Source organism: Aplidium turbinatum, chromosome 1 (assembly GCF_918807975.1).
Source record: "Aplidium turbinatum chromosome 1, kaAplTurb1.1, whole genome shotgun sequence".
NCBI lineage: Eukaryota > Metazoa > Chordata > Ascidiacea > Aplousobranchia > Polyclinidae > Aplidium > Aplidium turbinatum.
This window is the reverse complement of record NC_137472.1, coordinates 59,116,175-59,136,705: the sequence shown is the minus strand read 5'-3', so window position 1 is coordinate 59,136,705 and position 20,531 is coordinate 59,116,175. Positions and strand designations below refer to the sequence as shown.

General features: G+C 36.2%; 1 protein-coding gene across 2 annotated transcripts in view; it reads right to left on the bottom strand.

Annotated features, from left to right (window-relative positions):
- Positions 1-18,210, bottom strand: part of LOC145775342 (galectin-related protein-like) — a 38,487-nt gene extending 20,277 nt beyond the window's left edge. The window contains exons 1-5 of one of the 2 annotated variants that reach the window (XM_082586632.1): positions 18,149-18,210; positions 12,314-12,371; positions 12,036-12,059; positions 11,165-11,247; positions 1,137-1,320 (exon numbers count right to left, since the gene is read on the bottom strand). In XM_082586632.1, the coding sequence (XP_082442758.1) occupies positions 1,137-1,320; positions 11,165-11,247; positions 12,036-12,059; positions 12,314-12,316 (294 nt within the window). In that variant the 5' untranslated portion in view covers positions 12,317-12,371; positions 18,149-18,210. Of the gene's footprint in view, positions 1-1,136; positions 1,321-11,164; positions 11,248-12,035; positions 12,060-12,313; positions 12,394-18,148 lie in introns of those variants that run through there. The other variant, XM_082586623.1, reaches the window with a different exon arrangement.
- Positions 18,211-20,531: the final 2,321 nt, after the last annotated feature.

Below are 20,531 nucleotides of genomic sequence, written 5' to 3'. Positions count from 1 at the left end.
ATAAATCCAAGTCTTCCTTCACGAAAACTTTCTTCAAGCTCCAATCAAGCTTAGCTGGTGCCATCTCTGTACAGGTTTAGAGCGGCGACGCCATGTAATATACTAATCTGATGATCTAGTATGATATTTCTTATGACAAGTTTAACAAGCACAGTTGTCAGCTCATGTCTATTATTAGGAATTCCAGTTCAGTCATGGTTCAGCGCTTACGACAGAAAACAGTATTTCCCACTTATGATGTAACAACACATTGTCACAATATCATAAATGCGAGCACAAATTTTACAACACGTAATGACACCTGATGATAAAAACACACAAACAAAACATCCGAATACAGAATTTAATGTTATAAATTATACAACAGAAACTTGTGATATTTTGTTGTAGTTTCTTAAGCTTGTTAAAATAAAATTGCAAGTTGCTGAAACTATCTTTAAGTTTGTAAATGAAAATTTAAGTTTGTGACTTAAAATAATTTTTCATGTGTATGTTTTCAGAGGTAAACTTTCAGATTACAATTTGTTGAAACTATTTTTTCAGTTTGTAAGTTATGGAACTTATAAGTTTGTAGTTTGTTAAATGTTTTAGTTGTTGGTTTTTGCAATGAAAACTTTGTGATTTGTTAAAATTATTTTTGAGTTTTTAAACAAAAATTTAAGTTGTGATTTAAAATAATTTTTCGTGTCAATGTTATTAGAATAAATTTTTTAGTTTACAATTTGTCAAAACTACTTTTTTAGTTTATAAAACAAAACTTAACTATTTTTTTATTTAAAATAATTTTTTGTGTGTATTTTCTTCGAGCAAAACTTTTGTCATGTTTCCTTATTTCACATTTATTAAAGCTTTGGTAGAGAGTTTGCTTTGTTGAACCATAGAGAAATAAAACAAAGTAACTTCAGCGGATTTAACATGATGTATTACATACACAAATATAACATAATTAAAAATAAACTCTAACGTTTTCAACACGTACGTGTGTCCTCATTAGGAATTACATATCTGCAATATACATAAAATGAAAATGGTAAGGTAAATTAGAATTTGTGTTGTCGAGTAAAAATTTTTTTTGGTTGAAACGAAACGTTTTAATTAAAGCCTAGCAAATTACTTTGATATAACTAAAATCTTACCATAAATGGGCCTTTTTTAACAAATGGAAATGGGCCAGGAAGATCGGTTTCTGGATTGCCCCCTTCTTCATCCCAGCAGGTACGCACAATTTGCTGTTGCTCGTATAGCACATTTATGAACAAAGCCATCTTGCCGATCGCCGGGGCATGATGTTCGTTCGAGATTTCAAACGAAAGATGAAATCTGCATAAAACACATTTACTTAGAACAAAAAAATCGTCTTCTGGGGCTGAGGGTTTAAACTTTTTCCACTCCGGTTCACGATGTCCCTGGACTACAGTGGAAGGCATTATCGGACGATAACTCTTTGGGTCGTTTAATGGCTTGTGAGGCTTGGGGATTGCAACTATTAAAGCTCTTCAGATTTTTGGGATTGTGAGGTGGTGCAAGCAGGAAGAAAGAAATCTACGTATATCTAACAAAAAATAAGAACGCGTAATAAAAATAAAAAACTAATGATAATAACAAAGCGTTAAACCTCTGTCAACCACAAAAATGACGTTGTGAACCAATAGAGTCTGTCAGGCTCCATGCAATAATGCTGCAATTTTAGTGACTTATGCTTGCACTTAATGCAGATTAGTTAAGTGGGGCATGAAACAGTTACTTTGTGTTAGGCCTACTTATGGCATGAGCCTTTGCAAATACAGCCTAAATGCATACTTGTTCAGTTGACAACTAAGCTTATAATGATCTTTGTATTACTTTTATGATTAAATAAAATGTTTTTGATACTGAAATACTGTTTTAGCTAATTTGGTCACAAATATTAACGAAAAAATATGGATAATGAGTTAGAATAAACGACAGCAATGAACCTGTAGCAAACGCTGCTGATTAGCATGCCCGTCCATACACAGCCGTCACTAGGGCGGCGATACTCCTGGGCATGATTGAATAGCGAGGAGTGACCGGAACACGAGGTCTTCACTATTAATTCGTTTATTGACTTATTTTAACTGAGTAGCGCTAAACGACAGAATCCAACAAGACCACCAAGGGAGCGTTCAAATATTACGTAACGCTGTTTTTCGGAATTTTTGACCCCTCCTCCCTTATGTGACGCCAAAGTAACGTTTTTGTCAACCCCCTCCCCCACGTAACGCTTTTCCATTACAAAGCCCGTTTTGCCAGTTTATATCAAAATTATGACGTGGAAACACGTGCTGATAAAATATCTTGGTTTGTATGCACCTAAAGCTTACGTTTGAGACATGAAAGTTTAGCTATATTCTTTTTTTGGAATTAAAACGTTATGTAGGCTACCTACTCAGTACTGAAAACGTTTAGTAGCCCACCGTCCAAAATGTTTCGATCCAAACCTTTCATTGTAACAAACTAAAAAAGCTGTATATTGGAGCAGTACTCTCCCTTGCGTGGTTCGAACTTGATGCATAATTGTCTTCTTCAGACTCGCACGTATGAATGTCTTCTACCTATTGAGAGGTTTGACGATCTCCGTTACTTTCGTTCTCATTAGCTCTTGCGCTTAAGTTTGCTTTTGATACTCCAGTACTTGCACCGGGCGCTTTGAAAAACTTGGACCAAACTGTAGCCCGTTTAGCTTCATTATTTTTTAGTTGAACTTTGAGTTCTCGTATTTTTTCATCTATGTTTAGTTCACCATTTTTATGTTTGTCGTAGATACTTTTCACAATGCGATCGACCATATTTCCAGATTCATTATAAACTTTTCTCCAAAGACTGCATAGTTTGTTGTACTTGTTGTCAGCCATTTTTATTTTCACTGAAAAAGTTTTGATGTTTATTCTAAAAGTTACGTTAAAAAGAATATTGCAGTGTCGTCGCCAACGTTAGCAAGGTCCCAGTTCAAATAAATGACTAGTTTTGTATAGCCTACCGATCGCCTATATATAAGGCTGCTACAGTCCATAGTTTCATAATGGTAGTGCAATGCTTACAATGATGTAATATTTTGTGCTGTCACAGGCGATCAAGGTCACAATTAGGTCGTTGTTCTATTGCAGACATGTTGTGCAATGCCCGCCACGTTCTTCTGAACGGTCTGCATGATGCTCTGCATGATGTTGTTCAGGGTTACCAGATACTCAAGCTTTATAGTAAGGCCAAATTCATTAAAAAATAAGGCCAAATTTTTATTTACTTCTATTAAGGCTAAATAAACGCTAACAACCTAATTAAAATATTTTTTTGTAAATGCGATTAACGATCAAGCATAACAGAAAATAATTTAACACTAAAGAGCATAATGACCGCTTTGTTTGCATAATCTGTTTAATAAACAATTACTGTAGTAGCAGAAAAACTAGAAACCATTATCACTTTAATTCATCATCAGTATGCCTTACTTACTGTATACTTACTCATTTTCAATACTACTTGGAGAATAGCCTAGGCTATACCTTAATCTTTCAAAAAAATGATTAAAATTTAACTGTTTCTGCTAAAATTGGTTCTTTCTACCCTATAATCAGCAGGTCTATGAAGTTTTTAGATTGTTTACAGAATCATTGCTTACACCTTACTATGCTGTTGGTACTATGTACTGACTGCTGACTAAGCTAAGAGACTTCATTAATTAGGCTACTTGGCAATAGTCCCGAAACCCGGTTCAACTCAATAGAACCACCCTGTCTAGTGTCCACAGCTAACACATTCTCTACCCTCTATGTCTCTACTTAGCAATTAAAACGAATATAGTTCAGGTTTTAAGTAATACTTTTATTTGTAATTTACTTAAAATAATACTTTCTAAACCGGCCAAAATTTGCAGCCATAAAAAGGACCAAATAGCCTAAGGCCAGGCCAGATTTTCTGGCTTTATTTGCATCAAGTTTTTTAAGCCAACTGCAATTTAAAAAGGCCAGATTTTTGAAATTTGGCCTAAAAAAACACCATCTAGCAACCCTGATGTCGTTCACTCACATCAAAGCAAGCTTTGTGATGTAAGAATGCTGCCTTGCAATTTTGCAATGCGAGGTTTTAAGCACTTACGTAGAACCTGTATGGAATTTATACGGGAATTACAGTACGGTACCGTAGTTGATACTTGATAGAGAGTTTGTTGAAGTGGCGGATTCAGAACGTAATTTTTGGGTGGGCCTAGGAAATATGTTGGTGGGCCTTTACCAAAAATGCCACGGCGGACCAGCATACAAAAACTTAGTGTTACCGAATATTTCTTACAAATGCTGTGACATAGTGACGCCACAGACAATTCAGTGCCACTTGGTTGTTCTAGTGTTGAACATTAACTTTTTTTTTCATGAATCTGATTTTGGGTGGGCCCACTGTCAATCTGGGTGGGCCTGTAACAATCAGGCCCACCCGGTATATCCGCCCCTGGTTTGTTGGTGCTGAATAGGTGCTGTTGGATATGATTTCAGCTTAATTTAGTATCCAAACGACGATACCAGCCAGCGCAAATAAACTACCGTACCGTACTCGTAAGCGTTACGTAACGTTTTGCTTGAACCCCCCCCGATGTGACGCTAACGTAACGCTTTTCATAAATCCTTCCTCCCCCTCGATAGCGTTACGTAACATTTGAACGGTTCCCAAATGAAAACACCAGATCAACTAACGATTCCACCATCAGAACGCAGTACCTACAATACGCTATCGTGCTACATGGTTAGCTTGACTTCAGAAATTAAGAATTCTTCTGAGTAATGCTAAGTAAGACTGAATACCGCTAAGTCAGACTAAGTAACAAAAGTGAGTCAGGAATCATGGTTATAGTTGCTTAAAAAGGATCCTTTAATTTAGTTTTTAACTAACTTAGTTTAATTTCCTTTAAAAACCTTTTAATTTAGGCTAATCAAGTTTACGATGTTATCACATTATTACCCGACTTATTCTCACTGCGTTATGCAAGAAAGAACACAATCGGTACCGTTTTTAAAGTCTTTGGCTTGACCCGACCTGGAATCGATCTCAGATCTACCACCAGAGCCGAGGACGAAACCACTCGGCCAGTGAACTGGTTCAGAATGCGATTAGGCATTCTTCCGAACTGATAGTCTGACATCAAAAGATGATCAGCTGTGGTCAGAGGCGTACGCAGGAGGGCATTGGGCTATGCCCCCTCCTTTAAAAAACGTTGGTTTTTTTTAGCGTTGGTACGATTGTGTAGTGTCAACATGTTAGTGTTCAAGAGTGGTCTTGGATAGCGGGACCGTAACCGTTCCTCATACCTCCAGAAGGGGTGGGGCACGGTTGTTTAGAGACCCATGCATTTCAATTTGCTTAATGTTTGTTGTGGCTATTTAAAATGAAAAATATTGTAAATAAAGAAAAATATTGTTTGTAAAAGTCGTGCTGACTGACGAAACGTCGGAAATACAAAAAGCTAGTTATCATCTTTAACTTCAGGAGGTAACCTAGTAAATAGTCACCAGAAGAACGCAAATTACTTTAACCAGTTAAGCGCGTCGTTTATTTGTTGCGTCTGTTCGCTCAGTGTGTAATTATTTTTTTTGCGAAACGCAGCAAGCTGTAGGCGTGTAGCATCGCGCAGTAGCCTACTGCGATGCGCTTCATTGCGCTTTTCCTTTTCATGCTGTTGCTGTAGACATTGTTATTGTAAATACATGACATTGATAGATCTAAAATAGTTTTAGGACACAATTTATTGGAAAATAACAACGCAAACACAGCCAAAACAAAACTGATGTTATTACGAAACAATCGTCTCTCAGTAGTCTTTTTGTGTGTGATAGATTTTGAAGCACGGGGAAACACATAGTGCTTTACCACAGTCATTGCAAAGGTAGTGTGTTTGTTTTCTTTGTTTATTGGAGTAGCAGACATGGCATCGACGGGTAGGTTTGGGATTGGTAGCTGTTGGCGGTATCATATCAGGGAAATGCCGAGAAGTTAGTCGCAAAGGCGTTTGTTCAAGTGATGGCCGACCAGATTTTTTTGGTGCTTCCCGGTGATAAACTTCTACCAGTCTATCAATCAAATTGAGAATAAATTTCAGTCTAGAATAGGTTCCACCACCTTTCACGTACAAGATATACGAATTGAATGTTGCCATGTCCAATATGTGTCGAAATTGCTTTTTATAATACTTTTTCAATCTCTTTCTCGCACTTGGGTATGATGCTAAATAGGCATCACTCAAATCAACACCTCCCATTCTATCATTATAGTCAAGGCAAACTTGCGGCTTGAGTTTTGTTTCACCTCGCACTGAGATTTCCTTTGTTTCAGCATCATGTGTTGTACTGAGCATATGGACATACTTTTTATCTCTCCATCTCAGCACCATCAATTTGTCTTTGTATCTTGCTTCGACGTCTCCTTTCTTGAGTACCTTAGTCATAAGGTCCTTGGGCAAGCCTTTTGAATTGGATCTTACTGTCCCCACAGCATCAGTATTGTTTTCACATAGTTTGTCAAACAGTTTTGTAGAAGAAAAAAAGTTATCCATGCTGATGCAATAGCCTTGTCCTAGCAACTTATGAGCAAGAGTAAGAATAGATTTTGCACCAACACTCTCTTCACTTTGGTATTCTGAATGGTATGTTGTCTCCTTTCCCGTATACACAAAAACGTCCCAAATGTATCCTGAACTTGATTCACAAAGTTCATATGATTTGATGCCATACCTTGCTCGTTTAGACGGAATATACTGACGCCAACCTAACCTTCCTTTCCATAACATGAGAGATTCATCTATAGAGACATTTTCTTCTGGCATATATACCGATGAAAATTTGTTTTTCATGTGTTCCAATATTGGCCAGAGTTTTGACAGCTTTTTAGGAATTGCATCATTATTTACAGTGTTATCGGAAAAATGAAGAAATTTTGAAAGCAAAATAAATCTATTGGAGGACATAACTTTTCGAAAGAATGGTGTGTCAATGGAGTCCTTCTTGCTGAAATAAAATTCTTCTTTAGGCTTCGGAACGATACCTTGCAGAAGAAGAAGAGCAAGGTACACTCTAATCTCATTAGAGTTGGTATCTGCCCATGACTTTAGACAAGACCTACGTTTCAGCAAACTTCCATGCTGTTCTATAAACTGGTGTGCGTATAAATTAGTCTGTTCGCTTATAAGATTCACGATATTATCATCAAAGTATAATTCAAAGAATGAAAGAGGGTCTTCAGTGTTTTCAACATCTTGTGTCATCCCAGGATGGCCGGAAAAAGCAAACCTATTCCTGGTGTGGCCTTGCGTTTTCCAAGTATCACAACTATTCTGCACACTGGGAATCATATTAGTTTCTCCAGTAAGTCGACCTTGCAAGATACTGTTGCCATATACATGGCCACGAGAGCTTCCACTAGCTGCAACATCAGGTGAAGTTGAACTATTCAAGGACAAATTATCAAAGACTGAACTTGTTTCGCTTATGGAGTCACTGGATTCTATTCCTTGCAAACAAGGTTCATCCGCTTCAGATTCACTTGAGACTTCTTCAGAATCTTCGAGGAGGTCTAATATATCATCATCCGAGAGGTGTTTCCTCTTACGAGAGGTCATGACACAATTATATTTAGTGTACCTAGATATGAAACCTGATAAAAAAAAACTCGTACGATAACATAGGCTACTGGTACAGCTAATAGATATGAAATCTGATAAAAAAAACTCGTACGATAACATAGGCTACTGGTACAGCTAATAGATATGAAACCTGATAAAAAAAACTCGTACGATAACATAGGCTACTGGTACAGCTAATAGATATGAAACCTGATAAAAAAAACTCGTACGATAACATAGGCTACTGGTACAGCTAATAGATATGAAACCTGATAAAAAAAACTCGTACGATAACATAGGCTACTGGTACAGCTAATAGATATGAAACCTGATAAAAAAAACTCGTACGATAACATAGGCTACTGGTACAGCTAATAGATATGAAACCTGATAAAAAAAACTCGTACGATAACATAGGCTACTGGTACAGCTAATAGATATGAAACCTGATAAAAAAAACTCGTACGATAACGTAGGCTACTGGTACAGCTAATAGATATGAAACCTGATAAAAAAAACTCGTACGATAACATAGGCTACTGGTACAGCTAATTGTTATACGTTCACTCATTTTACAATATACCAACAATCTTTTAGTTACAACCTCCTCTCCCAATCCTGCCTTCTAGCTGCCACCTGCACGTTTTTCATGTTCACTTTTTTGTTCAGCTGATTAGAAACATCCTTTTCGCTTGACCACGATGTATCTAGTCTCAAAGCAGTCATACTACAATGATAATAATTTTGACAAGGGACTGTCGTACAATAGACTATCTGCTATCAGAGTGAAAGTAGAGAAAAATTTGAAAAACATTTTAGATATCACTGTTAGTGAACTTCAAAACTACTCCAAATTCACAAATAAAAGTTAAGTATACGTGAAGACGCATTTAAATGTTTATGTACAATGATGACAAAAGTGTCTGTCATACGCAGTACCAATGTAAAGCGTCTGTGTCATACGCACTGATGCAATGAATTTCCATGACACTGATCAGTGTCATACGCAATGGCGGGTGAAAACACCATGACACAAATGAGTGTCATACGCGCTTAACTGGTTAATATTGTAAATGTTGCTACAGAAGCTCGATATTATAGCCTAAATTATGCAATTATGGGGTTCAAGCTATTGTACACACAACCAATGCATGCCATCGTGCAGCAGTAACTGCTGAATCATCATCAGTCGTTATCTCCGCCTGCGGCAGATTGCGCATCAACATGGCTTATTTGCTTCCAAGAGTGGCGATTTTGAGCCAACTCGCCCAGTGTCGTCAAGTGGAGTCCGGTCTATGATTGAATGTTGTCTTGCCATCGTTTTGGTTGTCTGCCACGTTTTCTTTTTCCTTCTACTTTGCCTTCTGTGCAAACTTTGCTGATTCCGAATTGTGATCTTTTAGTGTGGCCAAACTGCTGAATGCTTGAGCTAAATACTATAAAAATATGCTTTTTACATCATCACAAGAAACACTTTCTATTCATGCAGCTTGCCAACATTTTTTTGCAACCAGAAAAAGCAGGTTAAGTTAAAACTGAATCTGTCTCTACAAAACAGAAGCCAAGATATTAATGAAAAAAGTGGAGCTGCCTTGTTTCACACAAGATCTTGCAAAGCAAATATTTTGCCAGCTTGCATGGCAGGTTATGAGTTTGGAAAGCTTTGAAATAAATGAATACATTATGATTGGTTTGAGATTATATATTTCAGCAGTAGCATTTTAAATGTTGATGAAATTAACATGCACAGTTGCCTAAACAAACTAAATATTTTATTTTTATTTTGGGGCGCAACTGCATCATTTTAATGTGGGTAGTTTTATAAAAGTAACCAAACAAAGCTAAGCAATACACCACAACATTAACATTGCATTTAACAGGTAGGCCTATAATATTTTTTTGTTAAATGTTGTGGTGTTGCTTAGCTATGTCCGTTTTGTTTGAAAAAGTACTATAACCTCTCCACCCGAATTGTTTTATAAAAGTATTCACCAGATTTATATAAATTCATATTTTGTAGTTGCCCAAATCAAGATGATGCATTTATGGATATTATGAAAAAAATTAAAGACTTTGTAAATTTTGATGCTGAAGCAACTGCATCATGCCAATTTGGGCAGTTTTATAAATACTAAATAGACTATGATCAGACAATTTCATATTTTTTTTGTTGCCCAAATCTAAACGATAGGCTACTACAGTTATGTAAATGGGAAAAATTAATGAATTTGTTCATTTTAGGGAAACTGCCTCACGCTAATTTGGGCAGTTGCATAAACAGACTAATCAGTCTCATCAGATAGCCTAATTTCATGTTTTCAGCTGCCCAAATCAACACGATGCATTTGTGAAAATTAATAAAATTAGCTATGTAGCAAATTTTGCGTTTTGATTTGGGCAGTTTCACAAAAAGTATTAGAGACATATTTTGGTGGCTGCCCAAATTGGCATGATGCAGTTAATTAAATTCATTTCGTACTACAGTTTGATCACCATGCAATACAATACCCTAAAAAAGTCTCTCATGACGAATTCAACATACCTAATACAGACATAAACAATGTGGAAACATGGAAACAATGTGATGAAAGAATAATGAAAAATGGTGTGTTTCTTGTCCATAAAAATTCATTTCCTGCACTCCCATATTGATTGTTTTGATCCTGGTATGGGTGATTGGTGAAAACGGAAAACGTGGTAAAAGGTCTCATCTTATATGGAAAGAAAATATCAAGGGAGTTGGATTTGCAACATGAAAGAGGGTGAAGTGTATGGGGGGGGGGGGGTGTAATACGAGATGAGTTATCAGTGTATAGACACAAGTCACACAAATGTGATCATTTTTGAAGTGTTTTCATCTTGGCATGATGCATATATGGCTTATATTTGCATAATTGCATGAACATGAAGAAGTTACGTGTCTGGGGCACGTGAGTGTTCACACCAAGTAAAATAGTTCGAGCTGACAATCATCTTGGAACGATGTTTCTGTTGAATAAAATCCCGCTGCAAGTGAATAACACAGGAAGAAATGTGAAACAATTTTTGTCCTAATTAAGTAGCTTATACTCATTTTGCGACGGCATTTTTATTGCTACAGCAGAATGGCCATTATGACGTTTATGGCAATTGCCGTGTACCGCCCTAATTTCGAGGAATGGGTATGTGAATTGTGTACTTGGTGACCTGATCCAATTGTTTTCTTTCCAGCCATAACTTTTATTTTTTTACTTTGATTGCTTTTTTCTATCAACTTTGTCTTTGTTTCTTCAAACTTAGTTTCATTCCGTATTCCGCATTGTGCAGGCTTGAGGTCAAAATTAGATAGAATTGTGTCGCAATAGGTCAAATTTAAATAACAAAAATTCAAATATCTCAAAAACCTGGTGTGCATGCGAAAAAAAACAAAGTTATTTTTGGAATCAGTGTCAAAACCCTTAAAGAATCACTTAATCAGATTTCCGTTTAACATCTTGCTGTTGACCAGTGAAATTAACAACTCTCATCAAGATTTCAAAAACATAAAGAAAAAAAGCCACTCACAATCGATCAACATTAACTCCTACCAACTTCACACTGGTATCTTTGTATTGTTTGAAGGAAATAGGGTACTTCTTGAATGGAATCTGAAGAAAACGATGACATAATTAAGTTAGAAGTGTGGGTTCAAATCCTATGGTATTTCAAGCAAACATTTAAAGTAGTGGTTCTCAACCGGGACTCCGCGGACCTCATGGAGTCCGCGAAGCGATTTCAGGGGCCGTGAAAGTTTCCTAATTCGATACCCTGTCAGATCATACCAAAATATTATGCTGAATCTTGCGCCTTGACACTCAGCAAAAGGAATAATATAATATTTCAATATACTAATGTACTCGACTGCGCCTGTATTCCGCGGCACTGACACTGTCTGGTTTGAAAAGCGCCGAAGAGCAATGCGTATCATGGATGGATACAGCGCTACATAAAAATACACTCTAATTTAAGTGCAGTGTCACTGCTTGGTCGTATCTGCTAATATTTCCACCTTTCTTAGACATTTGTTATCTTGTCACGTATTGTTTGCGCTGTGATGGTCAGGAATAAAACCAAAGTGAACTAATTGAAGATTCAAAGCCAAAAATGACCCAATTTGGAAATTTTAGGAACGAAATTTACGCCTGGGCCAGGTGATGAAGTGTTCCGAGATCCGCTTCAAAAATATTGACTTGGTAACCGATGACCTACCCAGAAAACCACTTTATCTGCCCCTAATCGGGTACGGATCTGACCATATGTGGACCGGATAAAGTGGCTGTCTGGGCAACTTCTACACAGAGTTTTAGAGACTATAACCACTGTACACAACCAAATGCACTAATGCATGATTATAAACAATGTGGCATAGTTTTGATTAATTTATTGATAAGCTCACCGGTGGAGACTCTACTCTTGGGGTCTGAAAAAAAAATAATATGGTTACTTCTTATTTGTTTGTGTAGTTTCGGAAGAGAGTTTAAATTCTTGCACCACAGACAAGCAAGTCACAACATCACAACAGGGGTGAGCAATGAGCATTATAAGAATACAATTTACAAATTTACAACTAGTTTGAACATTTGTTTATTGACCATAACAGTATTATATAATCCTGCAGGATACTTTATAAATGAAACACATTGTGAGAATGTAAATAATAGAAAATTTTCTTACCATTTTTCTGATTAAGTTGGCCACGTCTTAACTGCACAAACATGTACAAAATACTAATCTGCATGCAAATTTTTTTAGCTGAAATTAGATTTTGGATTACTTGCACTGTGTCAAATCGGCAGCAATTTCGAGGTACCAAAGTTTGGTCAAAGCAAAAGTAAAAAGAAAAATAACCAGTATTAGAGTTTTATTTGTGAGGAAAACTTATTTTTCTATATTTTAATTTTTTACTTAATATCGTATTGATTGTGGGGAGTTGGCATTGAAAAGCACTGTATAATTTGAACACCTTTCTGGAAAGCTTTACAATCCCTTGCTTTATTTTAAGTAGTACGTTATTTAAGTAGAAGTACGTAGTATTTTAAGTATGTACTGTAGTACGTTGACAATGAACTTTTTTTCATCCAACTACTAGTTTAAGATATTGAAAAACTGATGAACCATAGGCATACGAAGTCGAGCAACGTTATCAAGTTAAACATCTTCAAGTCTATTACATTTACAGAAAACACAAAACTACGCAACAAATTAAATATCGAACGTTCTCTACATCACAAGATGCCCTCTTCAGGAATAACATGTAGATAATTTAACTACATCTAAATAAAATACAAAGGGAAAGGTTTATCAAATCAATAAAAAGGAAAAAACAAAAACTGCGCATCTGGAGGCAGGTCTGAGTATCAAACAAAGATCTTAGATATTTACAAACATTTTAGAAGCTCAGCGATACTAAAGGAAAAACCTGACTTGGCGATTTTCCACGTTGTTTATGTTTTACATGCTACCATAAAACGATTTCAATAAAATTTTGCCCCCTTGCGGTCTGACCACCATTGCGCGCGTGCTTTTGTCAGAGCTTTCAAAACGAGATTGGGCCTGAGCAGCGAAGCGTGCGACAGTACAGTCAGCTGATTGCGCAATAATTGTTACTGCGGGCGATTTGACTGTAGGCTATGTATGTCTGTACATCAAAACAGCACATTTTAATATCAAAACATCAGACAGTTTGCTCAAAACATCACATGTGGTAACGTGGCTTTTGTTATTGCTGTCTATAGTGACGTATTCTCGAGCAGTGTTTGCACTTTTTGGTCATTTTGAAAAAAAATAAAAATAAATGAAACATTGGACTTTGGACCTTGCCAGCGCCATTGAAAACATTTTTTTTTCGGTAATTTTTTTTTAAATGTATTCTTGAATGTTCAGTTTACTCATTTTAATGCTTAATTCCTGTTTGAAATTTTCATTTAGTAGGCCTATGCCTTTAAAACGTAACAATACACCTTTCAGCAGACAATTGTAGGCTATGCTTGCGGCTCATATTTCTTGCTCTTTGTATTTTAAAATTAGTTTTTTCGCACCTTGCCTTTCTACTACATCATGTGATCTGTTCAGGGCCGGATTAAGGGTACTGCAGGCCTAAGGCTGTTTACTAGAGAAGGGCCTAATTTTGCAAACCAAGCTACAAAAAGTAATAAAAATACGTAGGCTACATGAAAAATTTAAATTATTTACTGCAAAATACCATAACCATAATAGTGCAGTCGTGGGAGCTTAAAAAGTGGTGTTTGTGGGAAAATTTTTTTATCAAGCTGATACTTTTCTCAGACCTTCCCCATATTATGCAGATGGCTCAGAAAAAATTCCCCATCAATCGGATGATGGGAACCCCCCTTTTAGACCCATTTTCCAAATGACGTCACAATCCCTTTATGAAAATTTTAAGTTTTTCAAAATAGGACATATTATACATCATTTTTTAGCTTTTTTCAAGGGGAACAACTTTTTATATTAAGAAGAACCCTGAAAATGTACAGAAAAAGAGTTATTACCGATTTAGCAAAAGGATAAATCTGTCAATTTCAGGCAAATTTGAAATTATTCGTCACTGTTGGACTTATTCTTCTATATTCTATAACAAAAATTAAACAAAGTAAGCGAAATGTAAATTGAAGCTATCATCAAAAACGACAAAGATGTTGCTTTCCTCCTCGTCTTGTCCCGTTTCATATCTTCATTGTACGAGAATTCTTTTTCTTCGGTACCAACATCGACGTTACGCAGAAGTGAAAAAAAGTCTTCATTCTTAAGTTTTTCGTTTGGTCTCTGGCACCACACGAAGAAACACATGCCATTCCATAATTGCGACAGGTGCAAGTTTTCGTTCCACATGGATTTTTCGTTGATTTCTTACATCTGCATCTAATTACTTTGGTCAATGCTTCTGGTGCTATAGGCATATCCGTCATTATTGGGAGAAGAAGAAGAAGTTCTTTTATTTTGCATCATCAGCACATGCGAAAAAACAAAACAATACAAAATTACAATGTGAGCTAGGTTGTTTGCTGATGACGATAGGAGTGACAGAAGGACCAAACTGGTCATCGAGTCTGCCACACCCGTGTGGTGTCATGGCTTATTTAAAATGGAACGGTGTCGAAGTTGAACGCAAATATTGATTGATTGATTGATTGATTGATTGATTTGATTGATAGATATATATTATATACAACATAAAAAAACAATACACATACGAAATTTAACAGTGCAATATACAAAAAAAAAACAGAAGTACTAGAAATGATGCAAAAATACAAAATGGCATATACAATATACATACAACACAGCATACTGGTAAGACAAAAGCAAATATACAGTAATTAGCGAGATACGGTGAGAATAAGTAGAAGCAGTTTGATGGTACTATAGGCTATCAGTTACTTATACTCAGACATTAAGTGCAGTTTTAATTTTTTAGAAAACATACTAATTGTTTGCAGTTTTCTTAGCTGTTCCGGTAATTTGTTCCAAGTGTTTGTTCCAAGAAATTTAATTGAGCGTTGACCAAGCTTTGTACGCATTCTTGGTTTGAAAAGCATATCTTTCTTAGCACCTCTGGTATTATAGTTATGAGTTTCCTTACTAGGACGAAAGTACTCAAAAAAAATTGCTGGTAGATGTCCTTTATTGCTTTTATAAACAAACTTGCATACTTCTATTAAAAACATGTCTTCGATTTGTAGCAAGTTGCTTTTATTGAAAAGAGATTTGGTGGGAATTCTGTCCTTAATCTTGGTGAAGTTTAAACAGCGAATGATGCGATTGTGTACTAGATTTAAAGGATACAGTTCCGTTTTAGACGCACGACCCCAACAGATAATACCATACATTAGATGGGAGTGAACTAGAGCATAGTAAACTGCTCTTAATGTCTGGGAATTTACGTACTTTCTTAATCGATATAGAGCACCACAGCTTTGAGAAAGTTTTGTTGAGATTATATTGATGTGCTGTTTCCATGATAACGACTCATCAAATGTTATTCCTAAGTATTTGTAGGTGTTTGTGCGTTGCAATCTGGTATTTTGAAAAGTTATTTCTAGATTTGAATTTTCTCGGACAAACTTTGACCCAAACAACATGTATTTGGTTTTGCTTACATTAATTGTTAACTTGTTTGTATGCATCCAGTTTTGAATCATTAGGAGGTTAGAATTCACTTTTTCTTGCAATCTAGTAGGGCTTTTATCCTTAATACATAGTAGTGTATCATCAGCAAACAAACGAGTCTCAAATTCAGAAGCGTGATTAAGGTCATTAATGTAGATAATGAACAACAGTGGACCAAGAACTGAGCCTTGGGGTACACCACATTTGATTTCTTCATATTTAGAATTTGTAGTACCAAACTGCACAAACTGGTAACGGTGATTTAAGTAAGACTTTAATAAATTATAAGCATTTCCTCTGATGCCATAATAATCTAGTTTCTTTAAAAGGATTTCATGGTCAACAGTGTCAAATGCTTTAGCAAGATCAATAAAGATACTACATGTAACAAAACCATCATCACAATTTTGTAGTAGTTGTTCATAGATATCTGTAGCAGCTAATGTGGTTGAATGTCCACCTCTGAAACCAAACTGTTGTTGGGACAAAACATTGAATTTTTCAAAAAAATTTACTAACCTTTTATGAATGATTTTTTCAAAGATTTTAGAGAAACATGTTAAGATGGAAATAGGCCTGTATTGATCAACTTTATTTTTTGGTCCTCCTTTATGAAGGGGTATCACTCTTGCAATTTTATAGCTATCAGGGAATTTACCAATTGTCATAGATTCATTTATTATAGAAGCTAAGATTGGGCTTATGACATACTTCAATCTTTTTATTGTTTTGATAGTGATGCCATCTGGACCAGTTGCTTTTTTGTTATCTAAGCTGTTGACAATGCTTAAAATTTCCATTTCATCAGTATTTTCTAGGTGCAGGGAATTGAGAAGTCTGCCTCTCATCAGGGACAATGGATTAGAAGTGGTTTTTGGAACTTTGGCTGCAAGTGAAGGTCCCACTTGAGTAAAATATGTGTTAAATGTATTACTTATTTGCACCGGGTCGGTTGTAACTTTATGACCATTACTTAATGAGAAGTTGGTTGCATATTGTTTATTGTGTTTTTTGTTTGTACGGCCAGTAATTTCATTTATTATTTGCCATGTTTTGCTAGAGTTGTTTCTTTCTTTGTTTATTGAAGTTTTATAATAATTAGACTTCGATTTTTCTTTCACATGAGTAAGCAGATTTCTATATTTTTTGTACTTGGTGTATAAATCATTACTCTTAAAGTTAGATTTATATAGTTGCTTGTACATTTTATTCCTCGTTTTGATGGAGATTAGAATACCCCTTGACAACCATGGCCTCAAATATAACCGGCTCTCTTTTTTGCTAAGTTTAGTATAGGGCATATGCTTGTTGGTTTCATCATTAATAATCTGTTCCAAGGTAATTACTTTTTCTTGTGGTGTCATATTGAATGTCATGCTGTTATCAATCGATTTTGCAACATCATTTACAAACTGGTGTTCATTAAAATTCTTCATACTACGTATCCGGATGTGAGTGTCTTCAGCAGACTTGGAGTGATTGTCTAAAGTAAATTTAGCAGCTACAGGAAAGTGGTCAGTGATATCGCTTTGAATAACAAAGGCCTGAGATTTTATATTAAGAGTGGATTTTGTATAGATATGGTCAAGCAGCGAGCTGGAATGAGATGTAATCCGTGTTGGTATGTCTATTAGGCTATTTAAACCAAAACTTTGCAAAACATTTTTGTAGGATAAAATATTTTCTGTTGTAGAATTTAAAATATTTATATTCATGTCACCAGCTATCACACAAAGCCCTTTAAAATTTTGTAACTTGTGTAGCGTATCACTAAATGAATCAATAAACATTTTGATGGATGTACTGGGATGTTTGTAGATGACACCAATGATTAGTTTCCCTTTGCCTTGATCACCACAAATATTCTCAATCCATAAGTTTTCACAGCCTTCAATGTTGAGTTTTAGGTCATGTCTGACTTGGTACAGGATGTTATCCCTAATGTAAAGACAGACTCCCCCAGCATTTGTAATGGAGTCCTCATGGACTAATTGGTACCCTGGTAGTGCTATATTACCAATTGGGTCAAAAGGTTTCAGTTTGGTTTCAGAGATGGCAATTATTTCTGGAGGTCTTTTCAATGGAGCGAGTACTCTCTCAATTTCTTCCTTGTTTTTTCTAAGGCTACGAATATTAAAATGTATAATATCCAGTTGATTATTGTTACCAAAATGGTGACACAATTCATCTTCACCAATTAATTTGCATGTATCATCAAGATCTTCAACACTGTCAAGCCATTGATCATTTAATTGTGTCATACTGCTATCAGGGTTATTTAAAGAATTATATGACATTTCCAAAGCAAAATGTGACATTTCCAAAGCAGTTTAAAAACGAGTAAAAATAATAAGTAAAGAGAAAGAGGAAAAATACACCCACCATCACAGCTTTTTTAGATCGTCTTCTTTGTTAATCATAATTGAGTCGAATCCATCACTCTTTCTCACAAATATCCGTCCATTTGTAGTCCAAATATATCGGTATTCTTTGCTTTTTGCTTCTTGTTTGCAGAGCCAGAAAAGCCTCTTTCGTTGTTGTGTTAAATTTTCGTTGATGTACAGTTCTCTCATTCCTTCTATTGGGAATACTTGGTCTCGAGCAGCTTTGCGATTTTTATAGATGCGGTTGCGCACGTTGCGATTGCTGAAGCGCACGATGACCGCAGGTGGTTTCGCATCATCCTTCTGTTGTAGTCGATGTGCTGCTATAATTTCATCTTCTTTTACTTCAACATCGAGCTGGCTGGCCAGTTGAATAACAATGTTGCAAATATCTTCATTTTTCTTCACTGGTAAAAAGGGACAAGTTCGTTGTTGCTATTGTTTCTCCATTCCCATTCACAAACAATGAATTTAAATTCTAAAGACGTAACCCATGGAAGCAGGCTGCTCTTTGGCTCGGTGGTAGCTTTTCGGTGCAATTATCCCTTCGCATGCCATATACATGTAATTGTCATGTCTAAAAGTAAACAAAGATAAATATTACATACAGGGTATCTAGAATTGGACAATATCTTGAAAGTGTAAACATTATTATATAATCCCTATGTAAAAATACATACCTGAGTTTAGTAAGCGTTGAATCTTCATTGCCACAATACCAGATCTTGAATGCAGTTATAGAGGCTTCTCCGACCTCGTTTTGGGAACTCCAGACATTGCTGATAATTGCAGAATTCTCTTTCAGCGTTTCTGATTTTCGCAAACTTTTTTTACCTTTTTCAATTATCGATGACGTTGTGTCGCATCCTGACCATGCATGGAGGAAAAGAAGATCTTCTTTAATATCTTTAATACTTGGGTTGGCTTCTTTGATTCTCCAGGCTTTGTTGAAGCGCTCCTTGGTCGAAGTAAATATCATCATGAGTGTCAGTCTTCCAATGATGCAGTAACATAGTAACTACATCAGTATCATCAGCAATGACATTTACTGGACCTTTTCGAAGAAGAGCATAATCAAGGGATTTCGCTACAATGGAACCGTCAGCATCATCAGAGCATTATGCCTCGCGTAATTAACCGCCATGCGATGTGCCTTTCTCCTCTGCTTTGCAGTTTTATTCTTGTGCATTTCGTTTTTCAATATTCATTGTGTAGATCAGTTATTTTCAATGTAGATGTTATTGTAAAATCATCACAGCAGTTGTGAACTTCAACTTCGGATTGTCTCAGAAGGGTAGAAACAAACTTGATGAATTCAGCCTTGGTTTCGATGCAGCTGAGGTAGCGATCTTGAGTAAAAGGAAGTGAATTGCTCGGATCAATTTTCACAAACGTGCTCTGTGGAACGGAATTTCGGCGCAAGTGCTCGTGGCTTTTAGTACTTTCGTCATGATAGACATCAAATACTACAGCATGGGTATAATGTTTTTGGATATATTTCACATACGAATTTCAAACTTCCGAAAACTTCATTCCTTTTTTCCAGCGAACTTTATGTAGTAGGCCTAATGCACCACCGTCGATATAATAGAAGTTGCTTGTTGATTTCCTCTAAGGCATGCGACAAAGAACCAGGCAAAAGAATTTTTCGAAGAGAGGGTATGTCAGGCTTTCTCATTATGCCTTCCTTGAACATAGACATTGGCTCCGAAGTCAACTCGAATTCGAAAAATTGCTCAAGGCTTTCCTCGCTTTCAGCAACAGCAAACATCCTATTGAACATGACTTTCGAACCAATACCACTTGCACTACTTTTTGTTTTGTTTACTTGCATTAAGGATTCTAATGGTTTGAACAATTGATTGATGCGATAGTAATTGCTACCTCATGTAAACCTTTTTGGATATTTTGACCAATTTGCTCCGCTTGTTCACAATTGACGTCATCTTTTCCAGCCATGGACACTAGACCGTTTGAAGGAGAAGATAGGTTTACATCTGGTACTAAGAATGGGTTTTTCGTTGTTAACCAGGCCAGAAACTTTTACAATCTTCGTAATCCCTCTTTTTTCTTGAAGCACCCAACTCTTCATGCTGGTTAGCCTACTTCATAGAAACTGAGCCTTGTTTAGTTGCGTCATTGCTTCATGAATACTTGCCGAGTGACTCACACCAAAAACCCAAAGATGTCGAACACTTTCTGCATACTTTTCCTTCCGTCAATCCTCCACGCGACTTAATTGATCGCATAAGAGCTTACTCGATCGCAAGATCTTTCCAAATTCCGGTGAAGCTTTTTGCTGTCCTCTTTACTGTGTACTGCTCGGTTAGAAGTTGATCGTAGGCTTACAACCATAGATGAAAAGAGAATTCTGCAAATAT